At 40.6% G+C, this 19523-nt stretch overlaps 1 protein-coding gene across 1 annotated transcript; it reads left to right on the forward strand.

Moving 5' to 3' along the window:
- Positions 1–165: 165 nt before the first annotated feature.
- LOC106585115 (nucleolysin TIA-1) lies at positions 166–18869 on the forward strand. Its single transcript, XM_014170960.2, has 12 exons — positions 166–458; positions 1902–1998; positions 10184–10282; positions 11201–11255; positions 11518–11605; positions 11801–11876; positions 12024–12132; positions 12350–12445; positions 12540–12624; positions 12747–12888; positions 12977–13128; positions 17547–18869. The coding sequence occupies exons 1-12, from the start codon at positions 421–423 to the stop codon at positions 17683–17685; spliced, it is 1176 nt and encodes a 391-aa protein (XP_014026435.1). The 5' UTR covers positions 166–420; the 3' UTR covers positions 17686–18869.
- The last annotated feature ends 654 nt before the right edge of the window (positions 18870–19523 follow it).

A 19523-nucleotide genomic window follows, 5' to 3' on the forward strand; every position in this document is an offset into this window, starting at 1 on the left:
TGGGTTTCCCAGACGTGTGTTCTTTTTGTTCATTAAAATGTCGTCATTATTCTAAAACTAAAGATTAATCGCAGATATTGTTTTGAAAAATGATTAGTATTAGTGGTTTACTGACGCCTGCTGCTGCTGAAATGCGAAACAAAGTATTTAATTATGGTCCATTCATTGCGCATGCGACAGTGGTGGACATCCCCTTGATTTTCCGCCATCTTCCTCTTCGGTTGTACAACCATTGTTCATACAAGCTAATCATTGTTGGTTTGCGGTCAGCGACTGGGTTGATTTGTGCGCCTTTTTATAACAACTTGTTTAAGTCTACATGAGCATTATCCAAAAGTTACATATTTAGAAAGTGTGTGTGCATTACTCAAAATACCATAGCTACACGGATTACTCACTCAGGGCACGACCTACGAAAACATGATGATGATGATGGACGACGAACAGCCCAAAACCCTGTAAGTAGCTAACACGGGCTAGTTAGCCATATATCAATGCAGTAACGTTAGCGAACAATAGCTAGCTACTTCAAATGGGGCTACAAAGAAAGTATACTCCAGCATTTAGAAACGTCCATGTACTCATGTCTTGTCGACTGTCACGGTGTGACCATTAACTAAGAGAAAGTTGATGGTGCAAATCAATCATGTCAGTCCATGGCTCGAGCCTTCTCAGAACACATAGCTAGGCAAACAAGCTAGGTAACGTTAGCTACTAGCTCGCTAGCGAACGTTACGTTATCTCACCAAATACATTGGTTAGCTAGATACTGTTTTAACAAGCTAGTTCATTACTTGATCCTAAAAATAACGTGGTAGTGAGTTGTGTAGCCATGGTTCACTTGTCCGTTTCAGAAATTCTAGCTAGCTACTAACTGTACTGTGTTACTAGTTACATGTACCGGTTTGGCAGAGAAGCAAGCATTGTTGGCTAACAGAGCGGCAAATTACAAGTACTGTATACAGAGACAGACGTGTCATCCACGAACCTGTTACGCTAGTCAATTTTCCTAGTATTGCATTTTATCCGTATGTTATGAACTGATTATTAGTTTAATATGACGGCTAGCTAGGTGGCCTAACTAGCCAAGTGTTTCCCCTATATGCATTTAGCAGTGGTGTACTGCCGTTGCTAAATCGTGGCCGCCACTGTTAATTGTTTTTATAAAATGCATGCCTTTTTGTCAGCCTCTGGGGAGGAAGATGGCCACGTCAACGAGAGTTGGACAAGTTGCTTTCAGTTTAGTGGGAAGGCCCGAATTTGAAAAACCATGCTTCAAACACAACTGTTGAAGGTTAACTTACATAACTCAGTGTAACTGTGTAGCTAAGTGCAGCCATACCACCAGACAAAGTACCGAATTGTCATACTTGAGTAAAAGTATAAATAAAAGTCACCCAGTAAAATAGTACTTCAGTAAAATTCAAAGTATTCGGTTCTAAATATACTTAAGTATCAAAAGTAAGCGTTAATCATTTCAAATTCCTTATATTAAGCAACCCAGACGGCACCATTTCCTTGTTATTTTTTTAATTTACGGATAGCCAACGGCACACAAGTCAGACATAATTTACAGATGAAGCATTTGTGTTTAGTGAATCTGCCAGATCAGAGGCAGTAGGGATTTTTGTATCCTGCTAAGCCTTCAAAATGTAACGAGTACTTTTGGGTGTCAGAGAAAATGTAAGGGGTAAAAAGTACATTATTTTCTTTAGGAATGTAGTGGAGTAAAAGTTGTCAAATTGTAAAGTACAGATTCCTAAAACTATTTTAGTACTTTAAAGTATTTTTACATAAGTACTGTACACCACTGCATACCACCCTAAACTTTTGCTTCCCTGGATGAAGTAAACTTGCTGGAAGTCTGGTCACAAGTGCTTGTCTTTTCCCCTCTACTCCAGGTATGTAGGGAACCTGTCCAGGGATGTCACTGAGCCCCTCATCCTACAGGTTTTCACACAGATCGGCCCCTGCAAGAGCTGTAAAATGATTGTTGATGTGAGTATCCCTGGGTCCTGGACCCAAGTGAGAGATTGAGATTTGTATGATTTTGATATTAGGGATGTGACAAATGTAAATCTTTGCTTAATGTTTAACCTCTCTAGGGTATGTGGGACGAAATCGTCCCACCTAGTCAACAGCCAGTGGAATCGAGTTGCGCGTATTCAAATACCTTAGAAATGCTATTACTTCAATTTCTCAAACATATGACTATTTTACACCATTTTAAAGACAAGACTCTCGTTAATCTAACCACATTGTCCGATTTCAAAAAGGCTTTCCAACGAAAGCAAAACATTAGATTATGTCAGGAGAGTACCCAGCCAGAAATAATCACACACCCATTTTTCAAGCTAGCATATGTCACAAAAACCAAAACCACAGCTAAATGCAGCACTAACCTTTGATCTTCATCAGATGACACTCCTAGGACATTATGTTATAGAATACATGCATGTTTTGTTCAATCAAGTTCATATTTATATCAAAAACCAGCTTTTTACATTAGCATGTGATGTTCAGAACTAGCAAACATACCGAAAACTTCCGGTGAATTTACTAAATTACTCACGATAAACGTTCACAAAAAACATAACAATTATTTTAAGAATTATAGATACAGAACTCCTTTATGCAATCGCGGTGTCAGATTTTAAAATAGCTTTTCGGCGAAAGCACATTTTGCAATATTCTGAGTAGATAGCTCGCCATCACGGGCTAGCTAATTTGACACCCACCAAGTTTGGCACTCACCAAACTCAGATTTACTATAAGAAAAATTGGATTACCTTTGCTGTTCTTCGTCAGAATGCACTCCCAGGACTTCTACTTCATCCACAAATGTTGTTTTGGTTCAAAATAATCCATAGTTATGTTCAAATATCCTCTGTTTTGTTCTTGCGTTCAAGACACTATACCAACGGTGACGCGTGGACGTGTATCGTGACAAAAAAATTCAAAATATTCCATTACCGTACTTCGAAGCATGTCAAACGCTGTTTAAAATCAATTTTTCTCGTAAAATAGCGATAATATTCCGACCGGGAGACGTCTTTTCCGTTCAAAGACTGAAAATGTAAAATGGCCTCTTCACGTGAACGCGTGCGCCCGTCTCATTGTTCTCAGATCGACCACTATCCAAATGCGCTACTGTTTTTCAGACATGGGCTGCAAAGTCATCATTCAACGTTCTGGTGCCTTCTGAGAGCCTATGGGAGCCTTAAAGTGTCACGTTACAGCAGAGATCCTCTGTTTTCGATTAAAGAGAGCGTAGAAGGCCAAGAAATGGTCAGAGAGGGCACTTTCTTTACAGAATCTTCTCAGGTTTTGGCCTGCCATATGAGTTCTGTTATACTCACAGACACCATTCAAACAGTTTTAGAAACTTTAGGGTGTTTTCTATCCAAATCAAACAATTATATGCATATTCTAGTTTCTGGGCAGTAGTAATAACCAGATTAAATCGGGTACGTTTTTGTTTTTTATCTGGATGTGAAAATACTGCCCCCTACCCTAGAGAGGTTAAGCTGCCATTTTCTTTTCTTTTTTTCTTTAAAATGATATGAAATATTTATTCAATTCCACGTGAATTAACAATGCAAAATATGGTCAGATTGCGTCCTATTCCGTATGACCGCTAAGGAGGCAATATATCTACTTGACAATGGCGCTCCCCTTACTGCTGTCCCCCACCCACTCAGTAACAATCATAGTTACCCCTTTGATGTGTATGAACACACAGTTGTGATCATTCTACAGTAGTCCCTGCAGCATACACTCAAATCAGTGTAATTAGAACACTTCATTAGAAAGTTAGTTACGATTGACTCAACAGTTAGCGTTCGAGCTGGCTATGTTTTTTTCACTTAAATATTTAGTACACTCTTTACAACGTTATGTCCTCAATGTGAGCAGTTTATTTTTGGATGCAATGTTCAGACATTCACAAATAGAAGCAGCATAACAAAATTCTCATCCAAATATGGAAATGTAGTCCTATCTCTGAGTAGTGAGCTAACACAAGCGGTCATATTTAACAGCTTTCAGCTGCTAGAAACCAGTTACTATTTACAATTCATCACATCACGGGTGAGCTCACCAGTGATTGAAATAATTGAGTAAAACACTTTCTAAACGTCGAAAGTAATCCGGCGGCGGGTAGTTTGTGTGCCGCCGTGTTTGTTTTTTTTCTGCGTCAACCAAAGATGAGAGGTGATGAGTTGTCTGTTTTGAGTATGCATATTGAAGGGAGGGTGTGGTCTACCATCAGCTACTTCCGTTACTGTAGCATCTTTGGTCTGACAGACGTTTACGTGACACCCAGAGTGGATTGAATGATGTAAACAAACATTGTTCCACACATAGCCAGCAAATAGTTTAGCATTAGCTCATCAGTCCAACCTTCCCAAAAATATTTTGCACACATCATACACTCACTGGACCGTTTATTAGGTACACCACCCCGTTCACGAAAACGGATCGCGCCTACAGACAATCACATGGCCATGGCTTGCAATATAAAGCAGGCAGAGAGGCATTCAGTTACTGTTCAATTGAATGTTAGAATGGGAAAAACAAGTGACCTAAGCGACTTTGATCGTGGTTTGATCGTCTGTACCAGACGCGCTGCATCCAGTATCTCAGAAACCTATGCCCTACTGGGCTTTTCCCGAACGACAGTGTCTATAGTTTACTGAGAATGATGTGACAAACAAAACATTGTCAGCGGCAGTCCTGTGAGCGAAAACAACTCGTTGATGATTGGTCGCAGGAGAATGGCAAGAACAGACAAGTAACGGTGCAGAAAAAGTATCTCGGAACGCATGACTCGACGATCCTTGTCACTGATGGGCTATTGCAGCAGATGACCAAATGGGGGTCTGACCCCTTACTAACTGGTGTAGCTAATAAACTGACCAGTGAGTGTCATTGCATTCCGATTCTTGCATAGTGTATGATTTGTCACCAGTACTTCAAAATGTGAATAAAACAGTAAATAAATAAATTATTACCCCACAAACCATTTTCTGATAGTGAAATATTGATACAAATGGTCTGTGCCTGTATTATGAAAGTGGTGATTTGTTGCCACAGATGGTTTGTTTACGTTTCTACCACTGTGGCTAGAGTAGTTAGGCCGACAAACATCTCTATCTAGTGGTCGCGTCGGGGGCAACAGTTGTTGATGACTGTAACTAAGCCTAACTCTTTCCTTAACCTTGTTCTCTTAACCTCTCTAGGGGAGGTGGGACGAAATCGTTCCACACTATTGAACAGCCAGTGACAAATCGGAGCGCCAAATTTAAAACCACAAAATGTCATAATTCAAAGTTCTCAAACAGGACTATTTTACACCATTTTATAGATACACTTCTCCTGAATTGAACCACGTTGTCCAATTTCCAAAAGGCTTTACAGCGAAAGCAAAACATTAGATTATGTTAGGAGAGTACATAGACACAAAAAACCACACAGCCATTTCCAAGCAACTAGCATGCATCACAAATACCCAAAACACAGCTAAATGCAGCACTAACCTTTGATCTTCATCAGATGACACTCCTAGGACATCATGTTATACAATACATGCATGTTTTGTTCAATCAAGTTCATATTTATATCAAAACCCAGTTTTTTACATTAGCATGTGATGTTCAGAACTAGCATACCCACCGAAAACTTCTGGTGAATTTACTAAATTACTCACGATAAACATTGACAAAATACATAACAATTATTTTAAGAATTATAGATACAGAACTATTTTAAAATCGGACATAGCAATCGCGATGTCCGATTTTAAAATAGCTTTTCGGCGAAAGCACATTTTGCAATATTCTGAGTACATAGCTCGGCCATCACGGCTAGCTAATTTGACACTCACCAAGTTCGGGACAACCTAAACTCAGAATTACTATTAGAAAATTGGATTACCTTTGCTGTTCTTTGTCAGAATGCACTCCCAGGACTTCTACTTCCACAAAATGTTGTTTTGGTTCCAAATAATCCATAGTTATATTCAAATGGCTCCGTTTTGTTCGTGCGTTCAGGTCACTATCCGAATGGTGACGCGCTAGCGCATTTTGTGACGACAAATCTCAAAATATTCCATTACCGTACTTAGAAGCATGTCAAACACTGCTTAAAATAAATTTTTATGCTATTTTTCTCGTAAAATAGCGATAATATTCCAACCGGGCAACGTTGTATTCATTCAAAGGCTGAAAGAAAAAAATTGAGTAGTCTCGTGAACGCGCATCTCAGTCTCACTGTCCCCAGGCTGACCACTTACAAATTCTGCTGCTGTTCTTTGCCCAGAGACCGCAGACACCCCATTCCACTTTCTGGCGGCTTTAGAGAGCCAATGAAAGCCTTAGAAAATGTCACGTTACAGCACAGATGCTGGATTTTCGATAGAGATGCAACAGAAGGACAACAAATTGTCAGACAGGGCACTTCCTGTATGGAATCTTCTCAGGTTTTGGCCTGCCATATGATTTCTGTTATACTCTGACACAATTCAAACAGTTTTAGAAACTTTAGGGTGTTTTCTATCCAAATCTACTAATTATATGCATATTCTAGTTTCTGGGATGGAGTAGTAACCAGATTAAATTGGGTACGTTTTTTTTATCCGGCTGTGAAAATACTGCCCCCTATACCACAACAGGTTAACTTCCTACGTTAATTCTCCTAACCTGCTGCGTTCTAACTTGCCATGTTAATAATTCTAACCATATAATGTAAACAATCATTCTGTGGAAATAAGGCATCAGTTTCACCACACTGGCAACCAATCACATCACCCCCGACACTCACATGGCACCATTCAGTGTTATGTATATACCTAGTGGGCTAAGCTGTAACATTAGCAATGCCTTTCAAAAGGAGACAACTCACAAATGTGGAAATTCAGGAGATTTTTGTAAATTCTGACAGTTATTCTGAGCTATCAGATTCTGACAGTGAGGAGCAACAACACATCATTAGTAGGGTAAAACTAACCCGTCTCACGACGGTCTAAACCCAACCTTGTGGCCATTGAGAACCCTGACCACCGACAAAGACCCAGGTCCCTCTTAAAATGCTGGTAGTGGTGAAGTATTAGAGGTCTGCGGTAGCTGGAAGGCCGTTTCACCCCTCCTGGCCCTGCTGTTGGCGTTAAGTCCCAGTCTGGAGTGTAAAGCCCCTTGCCATCTCCCTCTGAGGCAAAGTGCTTCAAGCTGTTTCTGACAGGGACATAGTGGAGGACACCAATCGCTAGGCCTGGGAGCTACAGGGGAAGAGGGAGCCACAGGGAAGGTGGACCACCTGATGGGAGAGAGAAAGATCAAACCAGACAATGTGCTTGACTATAATTAGAAAATGGGGGCACTGGATAAGGTGGATATGATAAACAGCTTTGTGGCATGCACTCTTAAAAAAACACCAATTGGTATGAGATCATTTCCGTTTGATCGACACTGCTATCTTCAATGGCCGCATAGTTCACCAGCTAACAAGTGAGATGATTATTGAACATGTTTTTTTGGACATACAGTTCACAAATGAATCAAATGCTGTTCTGCAATTATATTTAAAATATCTCACCCACTCCTCATCCTCTTTACTCCCTCTCGATGTCCAGCTATAATGTTGGCAAATTGTTCAATACTGTGTGTGTGGTTTCTGAAAGTACCGAATAAAGAGGAATTATTAGCATACAATATCAGGATATAACAAAACAATTTAAGTAGCACAACTGCTATAAAAATAATACGTTGCATTGACAATCACATTTATGAATAATATAACTGTAACAAACTGTAACTGAAGAGCTCCACAAGGGGGCAGGGCAGAAAACCCATGCCATGGCCATAAGGCCAGGGCAGCTTCAAAGAATACAACACAAACTTAATACTTCTCTGATGCCATTAGCATTGTTTTACAGAGCTTAGAATGTTGCTAGCTACATGAAATTAGTACCTTGTGTATGTGGCTATAAAGAAATGCATACAGAATACATTATGCTCCATACATACGGTGTGCTACATAAGAAACATCACAATATACATACACTATTATAGCATAATTAGGCACTTACTTAGCTAGGAACGCAATCATGTCCAAAGTAATTAGTAAGGAAAACGACAATGAAAGCAGTGCAGGCACCAATCGGAAAATGCGCCAGGGGGAAAAGGTTTTGTGCTGGTTCTGACTGGAGGTGTGTAAATGTCTGCATACTTGACCTGGGGAAACACTGGGGAAGTGCTTGGGCTCTCATCGAAGAGACGTTTGTCTGAGACATTACTATGAGCCGAACTTAAATTGTCCACCACAGTGAAATGGGCTACTTCTATGTGAAGCAGAGGTTAACTGTTCTGTTGCATAACAATCACATTTTGGAACAGTGAGTGCATTTTGACATCACATGCATAAAGAAACTCTCTGGGGAACTGTTAGAGATATTTGGAACTTGCACGTTAAAAGGTTATTCCGTTTTAGGTTCTCTGCTGTGTGCTTAGAGAATGATAGAGGTTTCTAGTGGCCAAAGGGCTGTTTTGGCATGGCCAGCGCCATAGTACGACAGTATGAGTCATAATACCCATAACCTAGCAGTCAAACAGGGAAATGATTCCAATAGTTATTCCACCATTTTTAAATTTTTCCAATAAGGAATTTTAGAAAAACTTAAGAGCTGTGTTTTGTCTAGGCTTACCCTGGTGGGATGTTTTGATAACTAAACTCAGCAAAAAATAAATAAACGTCCCCTCACTGTCAGCTGCGTTTATTTTCAGCAAACTTGACATGTAAATATTTGTATGAACATAACAATATTGAACAACTGAGACAAACTGAACAAGTTCTACAGACATGTGACTAACAGAAATTGAATAATGTGTCCCTGAACAAAGGAGGGGGGGTCAAAATCAAAAGTAACAGTCAGTGTCTGGTGTGGCCACCAGCTGCATTATAAGTACTGCAGTGCATCTCCTCGTGGACTCCACCAGATTTGCCAGTTCTTGCTGTGACCCCACTCTTCCACCAAGGCACCTGCAAGTTCCCAGTCATTTCTGGGGGGAATGGCCCTAGCCCTCACCCTCCAATCCAACAGGTCCCAGATGTGCTCAATGGGATTGAGATCTGGGCTCTTCGCTGGCCATGGCAGAAACCTGACATTTTTGCCTTGCAGGAAATCACGCACAGAACGAGCAGTATGGCTTGTGGCATTGTCATGCTGGAGGGTCATGTCAGCATGAGCATGCAGGCAGGGTACCACATCAGGGAGGAGGATGATGAAGAACAATGATCATTTCGGTTCCAACCCCTGCAAAGTAGTCGACTGGGTGGGGTTTCCTATGGGCTATAGCCTCAATGGCACTGCCCATGATTTCACAGATGCTATAATGGCACAGATGAGTCCTTTATCTCTATGGCTGTGTGCTTCTCAATGTTCTCAGTGGTCAGGACAAGAGACTTCATGTCCCACTTCTCATCAATGTGATAAGGACTCATTGCAATGATGTATGACAGCATGTTCAGATGTCCAACAATCTCTTCTTAACGCCACCTATGGGGTTTGAGAGCTCACGCGTTGTTCTTGCCGAGCAATCGTGATACGATTTCTCTACCCAGGCCATCATGGTTTTTCCACATTCCATGTTGTAGTCTTGTTCTAGATATACCATCAGGTATTGAAGCCAACACCCTCAACCATTGACAATGGCTTCATTTCAACTGCAACTGCAACTCACTCCGTCCCTTATCGCACTTATTTTGTGCGACACTGTCTTGTCTGTTGGGGACCTGTGCTGCTGCCAGCAATGGTTTGCCTCTCACCCTTTTTCAGATGGTTAAATATTGCACCTGTACTACCTTTACTGTGCCTCTGTTCCACGTCACAAAGTTTACATTTCACCATGTATTGCCATACAGGACTTTTTTTTGTAGACATTTTTCCAACTTAACATCGGATGTGCAGAGTGCTTTATATTAGTGGAAAATAATTTGAAAGATGTATATCTCCGAACATTACAGAATTTGTTTTCAGTTAGGGATTTTTTGTTAACTATCCCAATTTTGTTAAAATGTTCTCTCTTAATCGAAAGATGTTTATGGTGATGGTAACTGTCTGATATGTACATGTGGTTGACAGACAATGCTTTGGACTCTTTGTAGCCTAACTCTTGTTGTCCTCTTACAGACTGCAGGCAATGACCCATACTGCTTTGTGGAGTTCTATGAGCACAGGCATGCTGCCGCATCATTGGCTGCCATGAATGGACGTAAAATTATGGGTAAGGTAAGCTATCGTATCTAAAGGGTGAGTTGGGATGGGTGGGTTGTTGTTGTTGCAGAAGTTTGACCAACCATTAGGCCTAAATTATGAGAGCATTATCTGAGTCGGGCAGCGACTATCTCACCGAAGTTGAAATGGCAAAGTTACGAATTGTTTTGTAAAGTGATGATGGCTTATTCCGATTTCCCGTCCAGCAGTAAGTTCATCCCCAGAGTAAATGAGACTAATAGATGTGTGATCTGATTTTAAAATAATGACTTAACCGGCATAGTTGGTTCCAATGTTGATTACCTGGTGTGTCCATGTATAATGTCTGATTCCGTTTCTTCAGATATGGAGTACGCTAGGCCTGTTGTATGGACATCAAGTGCATTTTCTCTTAGTGGTTGATTTGACTATAGCTTAGAGATTTAAAATATGTTCTTGACCGATCACTGTTTTATTTTGGAAAACCACTATCTTTTCAAGGGAAATGGGCCCTTTCCTTATCCAAAGGAATCCACAGTAGCTGTACATTACATTGTCCTTGGCAATGGCCAACTAAAACAATTTCTGTACCTTTTCTAGACCCACAGCTTCACAACAAATATAGGTCCTAACCTCAGCAGAAATATATTCAGTGCAAATTATGTTATCCTCAACAGGTAATGAAGGACCATTTGAAGAGTAATACAAGTTGATAATGTCACTGGTTTGTAAGTCCTTTGTTACTTGGACCTTTTATTCCGTAGTTTGTTTCAGTTTGAGTGCTCAGGGTTTCTGTGTTCTGTTCTCTGCGCATCACTGCATTCAGAGATTCACACTGTGTTTGGTCATGGCTGGCTCATTTCTTTCACACACAAAGCACCACACAAACTGAGGTATTAATACGGTATCTAAATGACATAAACGTACCCTACCTGGCTTGTTTTCTCTCTTTAGGAGGTTAAAGTCAACTGGGCCACAACGCCAAGCAGTCAGAAAAAAGACACAAGCAGTAAGTGCCTAGCTACCTTTTCAGTCAGTTCCATAGAAAATCTTAGTGAGGGTTCCTCTGAGAATGTGGTCCTTTTTAAATTGATATTTTAGTCAATTAGCAGATGCTGTTATCCAGTGACTTCCATATCTCTATGGTGTGGAAGACCATAGAGCTATGGTAGCACCCCCCCTGAAATAAAAGCAAGGCAATTCTTGATTTCTTCAGTAAGTGCTGCATTCAGCAAGGAGTCACAGTAGTCGTATCTCCTGTCCTCCAACAGATCATTTCCATGTCTTTGTCGGAGACCTCAGCCCCGAAATCACCACAGATGATGTAAAAGCGGCCTTTGGTCCATTTGGGAGGATATCGTAAGTACCTCATTATTGTTTATGTGCTCTGTCGATCTCACAAGATTAGTAAGTCACTCATGAGATGATAATAATAATAATGCATTGGATGGCTTGATATCACACATTACTCTTTAGGACATATCAGACAGTAGTTTGTTTGTATGGTTACATTACTCCTTCTTCATATTGAGTAAATAGTGTGTTTCTCCTCAGGGATGCTCGTGTAGTCAAAGATGTGGCGACAGGGAAGTCTAAAGGCTATGGCTTTGTCTCTTTCTTCAACAAGTGGGTAAGCGTTATAGCTGGATGAAATCACTTACATAGAGGATTTAGTCATAACTGAAGGGGTTCCTGTATATGTAGTCATAACATTATCCTTTGGTATTTGGGTGCGTAGATGGGTCATGTGATTTAATATATCTGTTGCTACCAACAGGATGCAGAGAACGCCATTCAGCAGATGGGTGGTCAATGGCTAGGCGGCAGACAGATCAGGACCAACTGGGCCGCTAGAAAGCCCCCTGCTCCTAAAACCACCTATGAAAGTGAGTCCAGACAAGATAGGCTTTCCAGCCAATTTGCCATTGAGCAGAAATGGTTGGTTTTTATCTTACCCAAAAAATGTTTACTCTATTTTGTCCTCTAAAACGGGTTAAGTGCAGATAAAAATTGTATACATTTTACTATATTTTATGTCCCTCGGATCCTCTTTTGTTGAATGGCAATCCATTTATTCACTCTAAATTCCCCTGTTTCCAAAAGCAAACACGAAGCACCTGTCCTTTGATGAGGTTGTGAACCAGTCCAGCCCCAGTAACTGCACTGTGTACTGTGGAGGAGTCGGCACTGGTCTAACAGGTCAGTAGTCTGTTATTGAAGTGGTCACTTTCTAGTGTGTGTGTGTTTCTTTCTCAAACACAGGTCTTTGACATGTCTCCCTCCTGTTTTCTAGAACAATTGATGAGACAGACCTTCTCCCCCTTTGGACAAATCATGGAAATCCGTGTGTTCCCAGACAAAGGATACTCTTTTGTGCGGTATGTCATGATCAAATCACTAAACAGACCTCTGACAAACATTTATTATCCTTGAAATATAATTTCTGCGTATGTTTCTCAGTACCTTGCAATCTGTATTTTGACGCCTCTCCTTTGTCCAGGTTTACCTCTCACGAGGGAGCAGCCCATGCCATTGTGTCTGTGAATGGGACTTCGATAGAGGGCCATATGGTGAAGTGTTATTGGGGTAAAGAGACCACAGACATGATGAGTCCTATGCAGCAGGTGCAACAAGTTCCCCAGGTATGAAACCACAGCCAGAGGCTTCCCCCCCCATCGACACCACTTAAACACACACTCTTACACTGTTGCCATCTCTCCCCTATGACAGAACAAAGTGGGCTTTGCAGCCCAGCCCTACGGCCAGTATGCCCAGTGGTACGGCAATGCCCAGCAGATTGGCCAGTACGTCCCCAACGGGTGGCAGGTACCCACCTATGGGGTTTACGGCCAGGCCCAGGCCTGGAACCAGCAGGGTTTTAAGTAAGTACATAAGGACATCAGCAGGGCTCCCTTCTCTTCCAGCAATCAGGGCTGCAGCTGAGTGTTTTGAGTGTCCTTGGGCTTCCCAAGGGCAGCTAGGCTCCAGCTCAGTTGCCTGCAGCTCTGGCCAGGAGAAGGAAGGAGCCATAATGTCCTTCAACCTCCCCTCTCCACCGTATCCAGCTAACGAGGACAATGACAAAACACATTAAAAGAATATAGATGATTTGATTTATTGGTCAAGATAACAGCATTTTCATCCATTTTCTTTAAATAAAATGAGCACTAATGAATGCCCTTTTTGGCCTTTCAAAATGGCCACAGTTCTGGGTCGAATTGGACTTGCCCCCGATATGAGTGTGTACTCAATGAACTAAATAGTCCTAGAAAGTGAGGAAAGTGGGATTGTTGAAACACAAACAGGACCTCATGCCCTCTGAAGCTTCTCCCAGTGCAGAGGGATACATAATTTTATTGTGCACGTGTTACATCCACTTTATTCATTTTTTTGTTTGTCCATGTCATCTTTTGTTACTTCATGCATATTTTTGTTTTGTTGTTGCTGTATGAACTTTCATTTGCCATCCAAATTTGAATATAATTTTTTCTCCTGAGTTTAAGTACATTGCTACTTGAAATGGGGTGTTATTTAGATTATAGCTACATTTGAAATATCACTAGTCATTTTCATGTCTCAAATTGATAATGGAGTTTGAGTGCTGTTTTAACTGCTTGTATAGCAACAGAAACAGAGTATCACAGCAGTTATGTAATATGATTGTTTTGTTCACTTGTTTTTTTTTTTTTTAAATCTAATGTAATGAACCAAAGAATGCAGTAACTTTGAATCATTTGTTGAAAGTTTTAGTTTTGGAAATAGAAGTCCTTGTATAGAAATTGCAATTATATATTGCCTTCATGAAGCATTCATACCCCTTGACTTATTCCACATTGTGTTACAGCCTGAATTCAAAATGGAATATGCTTTTTCTCTCACCCATCTACACACAATACCCCATAATGTTTGTGCACATTTTTTTTTTAAATAAATAAAGCTAATTCATTGAAATACAGAAATCTAATTTACATAAGTGTTCACACTCCTGAGTCTATACTTTGTAGAAACACCTTTGGCATCAATTACAGCTGAGTTGTCTTGGGTATGTCTTTCATCTTTGCACATCTGGATTTGGTAGCTTTTGCCCATTCCTTGCAGATTTTCTCAAGCGCTTAAGTTAGATGGGGAGAGGCGGTGAACAGCAATCTTCAAGTCTTTCAACAGATTTTCAATGGGATTCAAGTCTGGGCTTTGGCTGGGCCACTCAAGAACATTCTTGTTCTGAAGCCATTCTAGAGTTGCTTTGGCTATATGCTTAGGGTCACTGTCCTGTTGGAACATAAATCTTCGCCACAGTTAAAGGTTGTTTGCACTCTGAAGCAGATTCTCATCGACGATTTGCCTGTATTTGGCTCCATTAATTGTTCCCTCTACCCTTACCAGTCTTCCAGTTGATGTTCCCTCCCCCGGGGCTGCCACACAGAAAAAATATCTGCCTGTGCAAAAAAGCACCAAATTAAACTTCACTCAACTTTATGGAGTTTTCCCTGTTAACACTCAACATTTCCCTTTACTGTGGGAATTGTGATTGAATCAACGCTATTAGCCACTTTCAATGCATCATACTGAAACAAAACGAACTATGCGAGAGATTTTGTTGTTGGCCGAACGCATTGGAGTAGGATTCTATTGCATTGACAGGCACAACTCAGGCCCGTAAATCTACACAGACCGCTGCGCCATAACCAATCAGCTGCAGTAGGGCTATATGAAAATGGATCATTGCCATATATGGATCTGTGCCGTTCTCTTGGAACTGGACGGTTAACTGCATGAGCGGTCGTGCGTAAATGCCCTCTTTTGAGATCAAAGAGAGAGCTACATGTAGCGACGTGCACATTTGTTCATATCCTTTGCTAGTTAGTGAGTTATTAGCCAAGTTCTAGATAATATGTAGTCAGCAATGGGAGAGTGATTGCTTCCTACGAGAGCACACAAGTGTGCGTTTCTAGTCCTCTTTGAAAAACGAGTCAGGTAAAGGGCTTTTCTTTTGTCTTAAAGGGGCAGTGTTGTATTTTGAGACCGGCTTGAATAAGCTAAGTTGCCAATAGGCAGAGGATAGTATAATTTGTCTGATTCTCTGTAATAATGGCATGGAAATAATGATGCGTTTTATTTTGTAAAGTGGTTTCTTGCATCAAACGCATTTTCAGTCACCTCCTTGTCTGAAGGACAAGTGGACGAACAGGTTTAATGTCTAGCCGTGCATGTTTTTTTTTTTTTTCAAAAGTTATGGAATGTAGGTCTACATTGAACACCACACATTGGCTGCTACTTTAGGCTGAACAATAGAACGGCTATTTCCATGTTACAATGTTATGGGATTCATTTTCCATTGTTTATGGTAGGCTTACATTATAATCAAATAGCCACGGAAGCCTACTTAGTTTTAACTTAAAGCGGCTACAGCCTCTGTTCACATTAAACGTGCGCCAGAATTTTCACAACTTTGAAGTTTTCCCTCAACAGACCTGAAATTTGCTCAGTGCTGAAATCTTTTTGAGGGAACATTGCTCCCAGTCCCTGCCGCTGAAAAGTGTCCATTGCATGATGCTGCCACCACCATCGTTCACGGTATTGATGGTGTGAGACAGGTTTTGAGCTCTGCCTGGTTTTCTCCAGACATGGCACTTTGCATTCAGGCCAATTTTTGTCTCTTCAGACCACAAAGTCTTTTGCATTTATGATCTCTCTTCATGTGCCTTTTTCTCAGGACTGGTTTCTGTCGGGCTACTCTCATAAAGCCCAGATTAGGGAACTGCTGTAGAGACTGTTGTCGTGGCAGTTTCTTCCATCTCAGCCAAGGAGCTCTGTAGTTCCGTCGTCATTGGGTTCTTGGTTACCTCCCGGACTAAGGTCCTTCCTGACTGTTTGATCGGACGGCCAACTAGCCAGTGTTTTTTTTTTTTTTCTTCCCATTTCCCAATAATGGAGACCACTGTGCTCTTGGAAACTTTCAACACTGTAGAAATTTCTTTATACCCTTCCCCAGATATATGCCTCATCACAATTCTATCTAGGGATAGTTCCTTGGACTTCATGGTATAGTTTCTGCTCTTCCATGCACTGTCAAATGTGGGACCTTGTATAGATAGGTGTTTCTTTTCTAAATCATGTACAAACAATTGATTTGGTCACAGGTGGACTCCAAGTTGGTGAGACCTCTCAAGGGTGATCAAAGAATATTGGATGTGCCTGAGCTCAATTTGGAGTGTCAGAGCAAAGAGGTGTGAATACTTATGTAAATACAATATTTTATGTATTTCATTTTCTATACATTTGCAATAAATTCTAAAATCATGTTTTCAACTTGTCATTATTGTGTGTAGATGGGTAAACAAATAATCATTTGTTTAATTCAGGTTGTAACAACAATGTGAAATAAAGCAAGGGATGTGAATATTTTACAAAGGCACTGTACTTACATTCTATTTGTATGTAAATGTCTTTGTTTGAGAGCCCATGAAAATATTATGATATAGTAGGCTACCTATAACGATAGTTGAAGTTTAATCCTAAAATTAATCTCAGCCTGAACTACATGTTCTCCTACTTGTTATTATATTGACTTTATCTGTGACTGCCACCAATACCCAATGTGCTGACTGACCAAACGTTAACTTTTCCATTCAGGTATTTGTTGCATAATGGCTGTTGCTAAAGATTTGACTAGGAATAACAGAAGTCATGAATGGGGTTTAGGCATGAAATTATAAACATTTTTCACTTTGCAGTGGTACAGGATTCAGGGGAAAAAGTGTGAAATTCAACTCCACGGCCAAATTTTAAATGCAGCTGGTCGTGCTTCAGCCATTCTCTGCAACATTGACCAATTTCAGCAGCTTTGGTTGGGATGCGAGAAGTCAAGACATGTATTTATTTTAAGTAAATCTCCACCGCAGTGGATTGTGACTAATTTTATACACTGAGCATATGCTCTGTCCGTATACCCACTCCCACAAGTACTATCTCTTCGCCCTGTTACCATTTTCAATTCCTACCATTTTCAATTCCTACCAATTCTCTGCAGTCTTAGATTTCGGCTTATCCTCCGACGCACCCTGACCTTTTGTTCGCTCATCCTCTCCTCAGCTGGCTCTTGCTCCGTTTGGTGTGTTCTCTGGTTGCGTCCCAAATGGCACCATATCCCCTATATAAATCCACTACTTTTTACCTGGTCCCTGGACAAAAGTTGTGCACTATAAAGGGAATAGGGTACCATTTGAGACGAAACCTCTGTCTTGCCCCTGTCGGCGCCTTTTTTCTAACCTGCTGGCGTTTTTCTCTTTCCTGTTTGCAGTCACTTACCGGCCAGTGCTGGGTGGACAGGTGTGAGTGCCCTCAGTAACGGTGGGGTTATGGAAGCTACGCAGGGATTGAATGGGAGTATGTTAGCAAACCAGGCCGGTATGGGAGCCACTGGATACCCCACACACTGATAGGGGGATAGTCAACTCTTTACTGGCTACTGGAGCATCACCGGGACCTGTGTTATATCCCATCCACTTGTGGCAGACTAAGACTTGTTGGTACATGGAATTTGAAGTGGAAGTTGACCTCTACTAAAGCCAATGAAACTGATTTCATGGGAGGTTAAGGGGATACATGGAGAACTGGAATAAACTACACAGGTATTATGCTGCCCTTGTGTTAGACAGACTACATGGGCAGGACGGTACCATTTTAAGTGAACTGTAAATGTAATATAATTGTTAAGGAGACATTTGGATTTGCGCATTTGTTGGTTTGTTTAGTGTCTCGAACTGCTACCATTTTCATAAGGACTCTTGAACAGTCAAAATAACGTGATTGTGATTTTTTTTTTTTTTTAAGATGAATAATCAATTTTGAGTTTGATGCAATGAATCATGTAAAAAGTAATGGAAGTAGTCAAAATGGATCTTTTTTCTCTCATTTTGATTTCAATTAAACCAATTGCAGGGATAGATGCCACTGCTTTTTTTTCTGTAAGGGCAGACATATTGCACAGTATTCTATTTTTAAAAAAAATTTCCAAGAGGATTTCTTTTTGCATTAAATTTTTCCCCTGTATTTCTTTTGGAAGGCCTCAACTTGCTTCATGTGTAAATAACCATACATATATTTCAAACTGTATAAAGGAAAATGCAAATGTTCACAATGGGAGTTTGGTGCTTTCTTTTTGTTTTGATAACTGAAGAAATGAAACATTGTTAGTAGCAACACCATCAAGTGCATACCCATGGTAACTGGCACAGTGATGCATGGACTTCTGGGAAGGGAAAGGGCATTGCTATGCAGTGCATAAATTCACTCAATTTTGACTTTGAATACTAATTCTGTGCATAAATTGAATTTTCTGCCATTTTCTATGAAGTAAGATCAGTATTTTTTATGGAAAAACCTGAACCAGAAATGCTAATCAGAAATGTGAACTTAGACATGTTTTAATACCAGACCCATTGTGTTGCCTTAGAATTGATTGCTTTGAACGGACACAATATCGTTCAGATTAGGCACTGTCTACAGACATTTTCTGACCTTTTTAGTTTTGAAAAGTGTTCTCCTCTGGGGGTTTGGTACTATATTTGTTCTTGCTTTGTCCAATTAAAATGCTGATGTGCATAATAAACAATTTTCTGTGTCCTATGTGATTCAGTGAAGATTGGAAAATATTTCGACACTTTATCTTCATAAAATGTGATTTTAAACCGAACCTTAGCCACACTGCTAACCTTATGACTAACCGAAGCCTAAATGAAGAACAAAACAGCTCATTTTCGTTTAAATACATTTTTGGGAAAAAGCGACAGTCTTTGGGTGGATTTGTAAATTCACTCAGGCGATCTACTGATTTCCGACCACTCATCAGTGTGCCAGAGCGCATAATTACTGATGAATATACAAACACACGCAACACCTATCGAAAATGACCAGTGTCAGTAAACGTCGGCAAAAAAAAAACGTGATTAAATAGCCTAACCAGCTCTGCTATGGCGTGCAAAATAGTGAGTTCTCTCATCGGATCAACCATACACCTTGGCCAGAGCGTCCAGCGCTCCGAGAGCGAAACGCCCTGAATGTACGAACGGGCAATCTGACAAACTCTGAATTTACGAACGCCCAGAGCGCACTCCAGAGTGAATTTACGAACACACCCTTTGTGGCCCTGGTAACTAGTGAAACCAAGATGGCGCGCGACAGATTTTCGGCGACATTGTGATAATGTTCTCTTATCTCAATACAGTTTTCAGTTACCAAAACTAAAATATGTCATGTGAAATAACTCGTTGTCGTT

Source organism: Salmo salar, chromosome ssa24 (genome assembly GCF_905237065.1).
Source record: "Salmo salar chromosome ssa24, Ssal_v3.1, whole genome shotgun sequence".
NCBI lineage: Eukaryota > Metazoa > Chordata > Actinopteri > Salmoniformes > Salmonidae > Salmo > Salmo salar.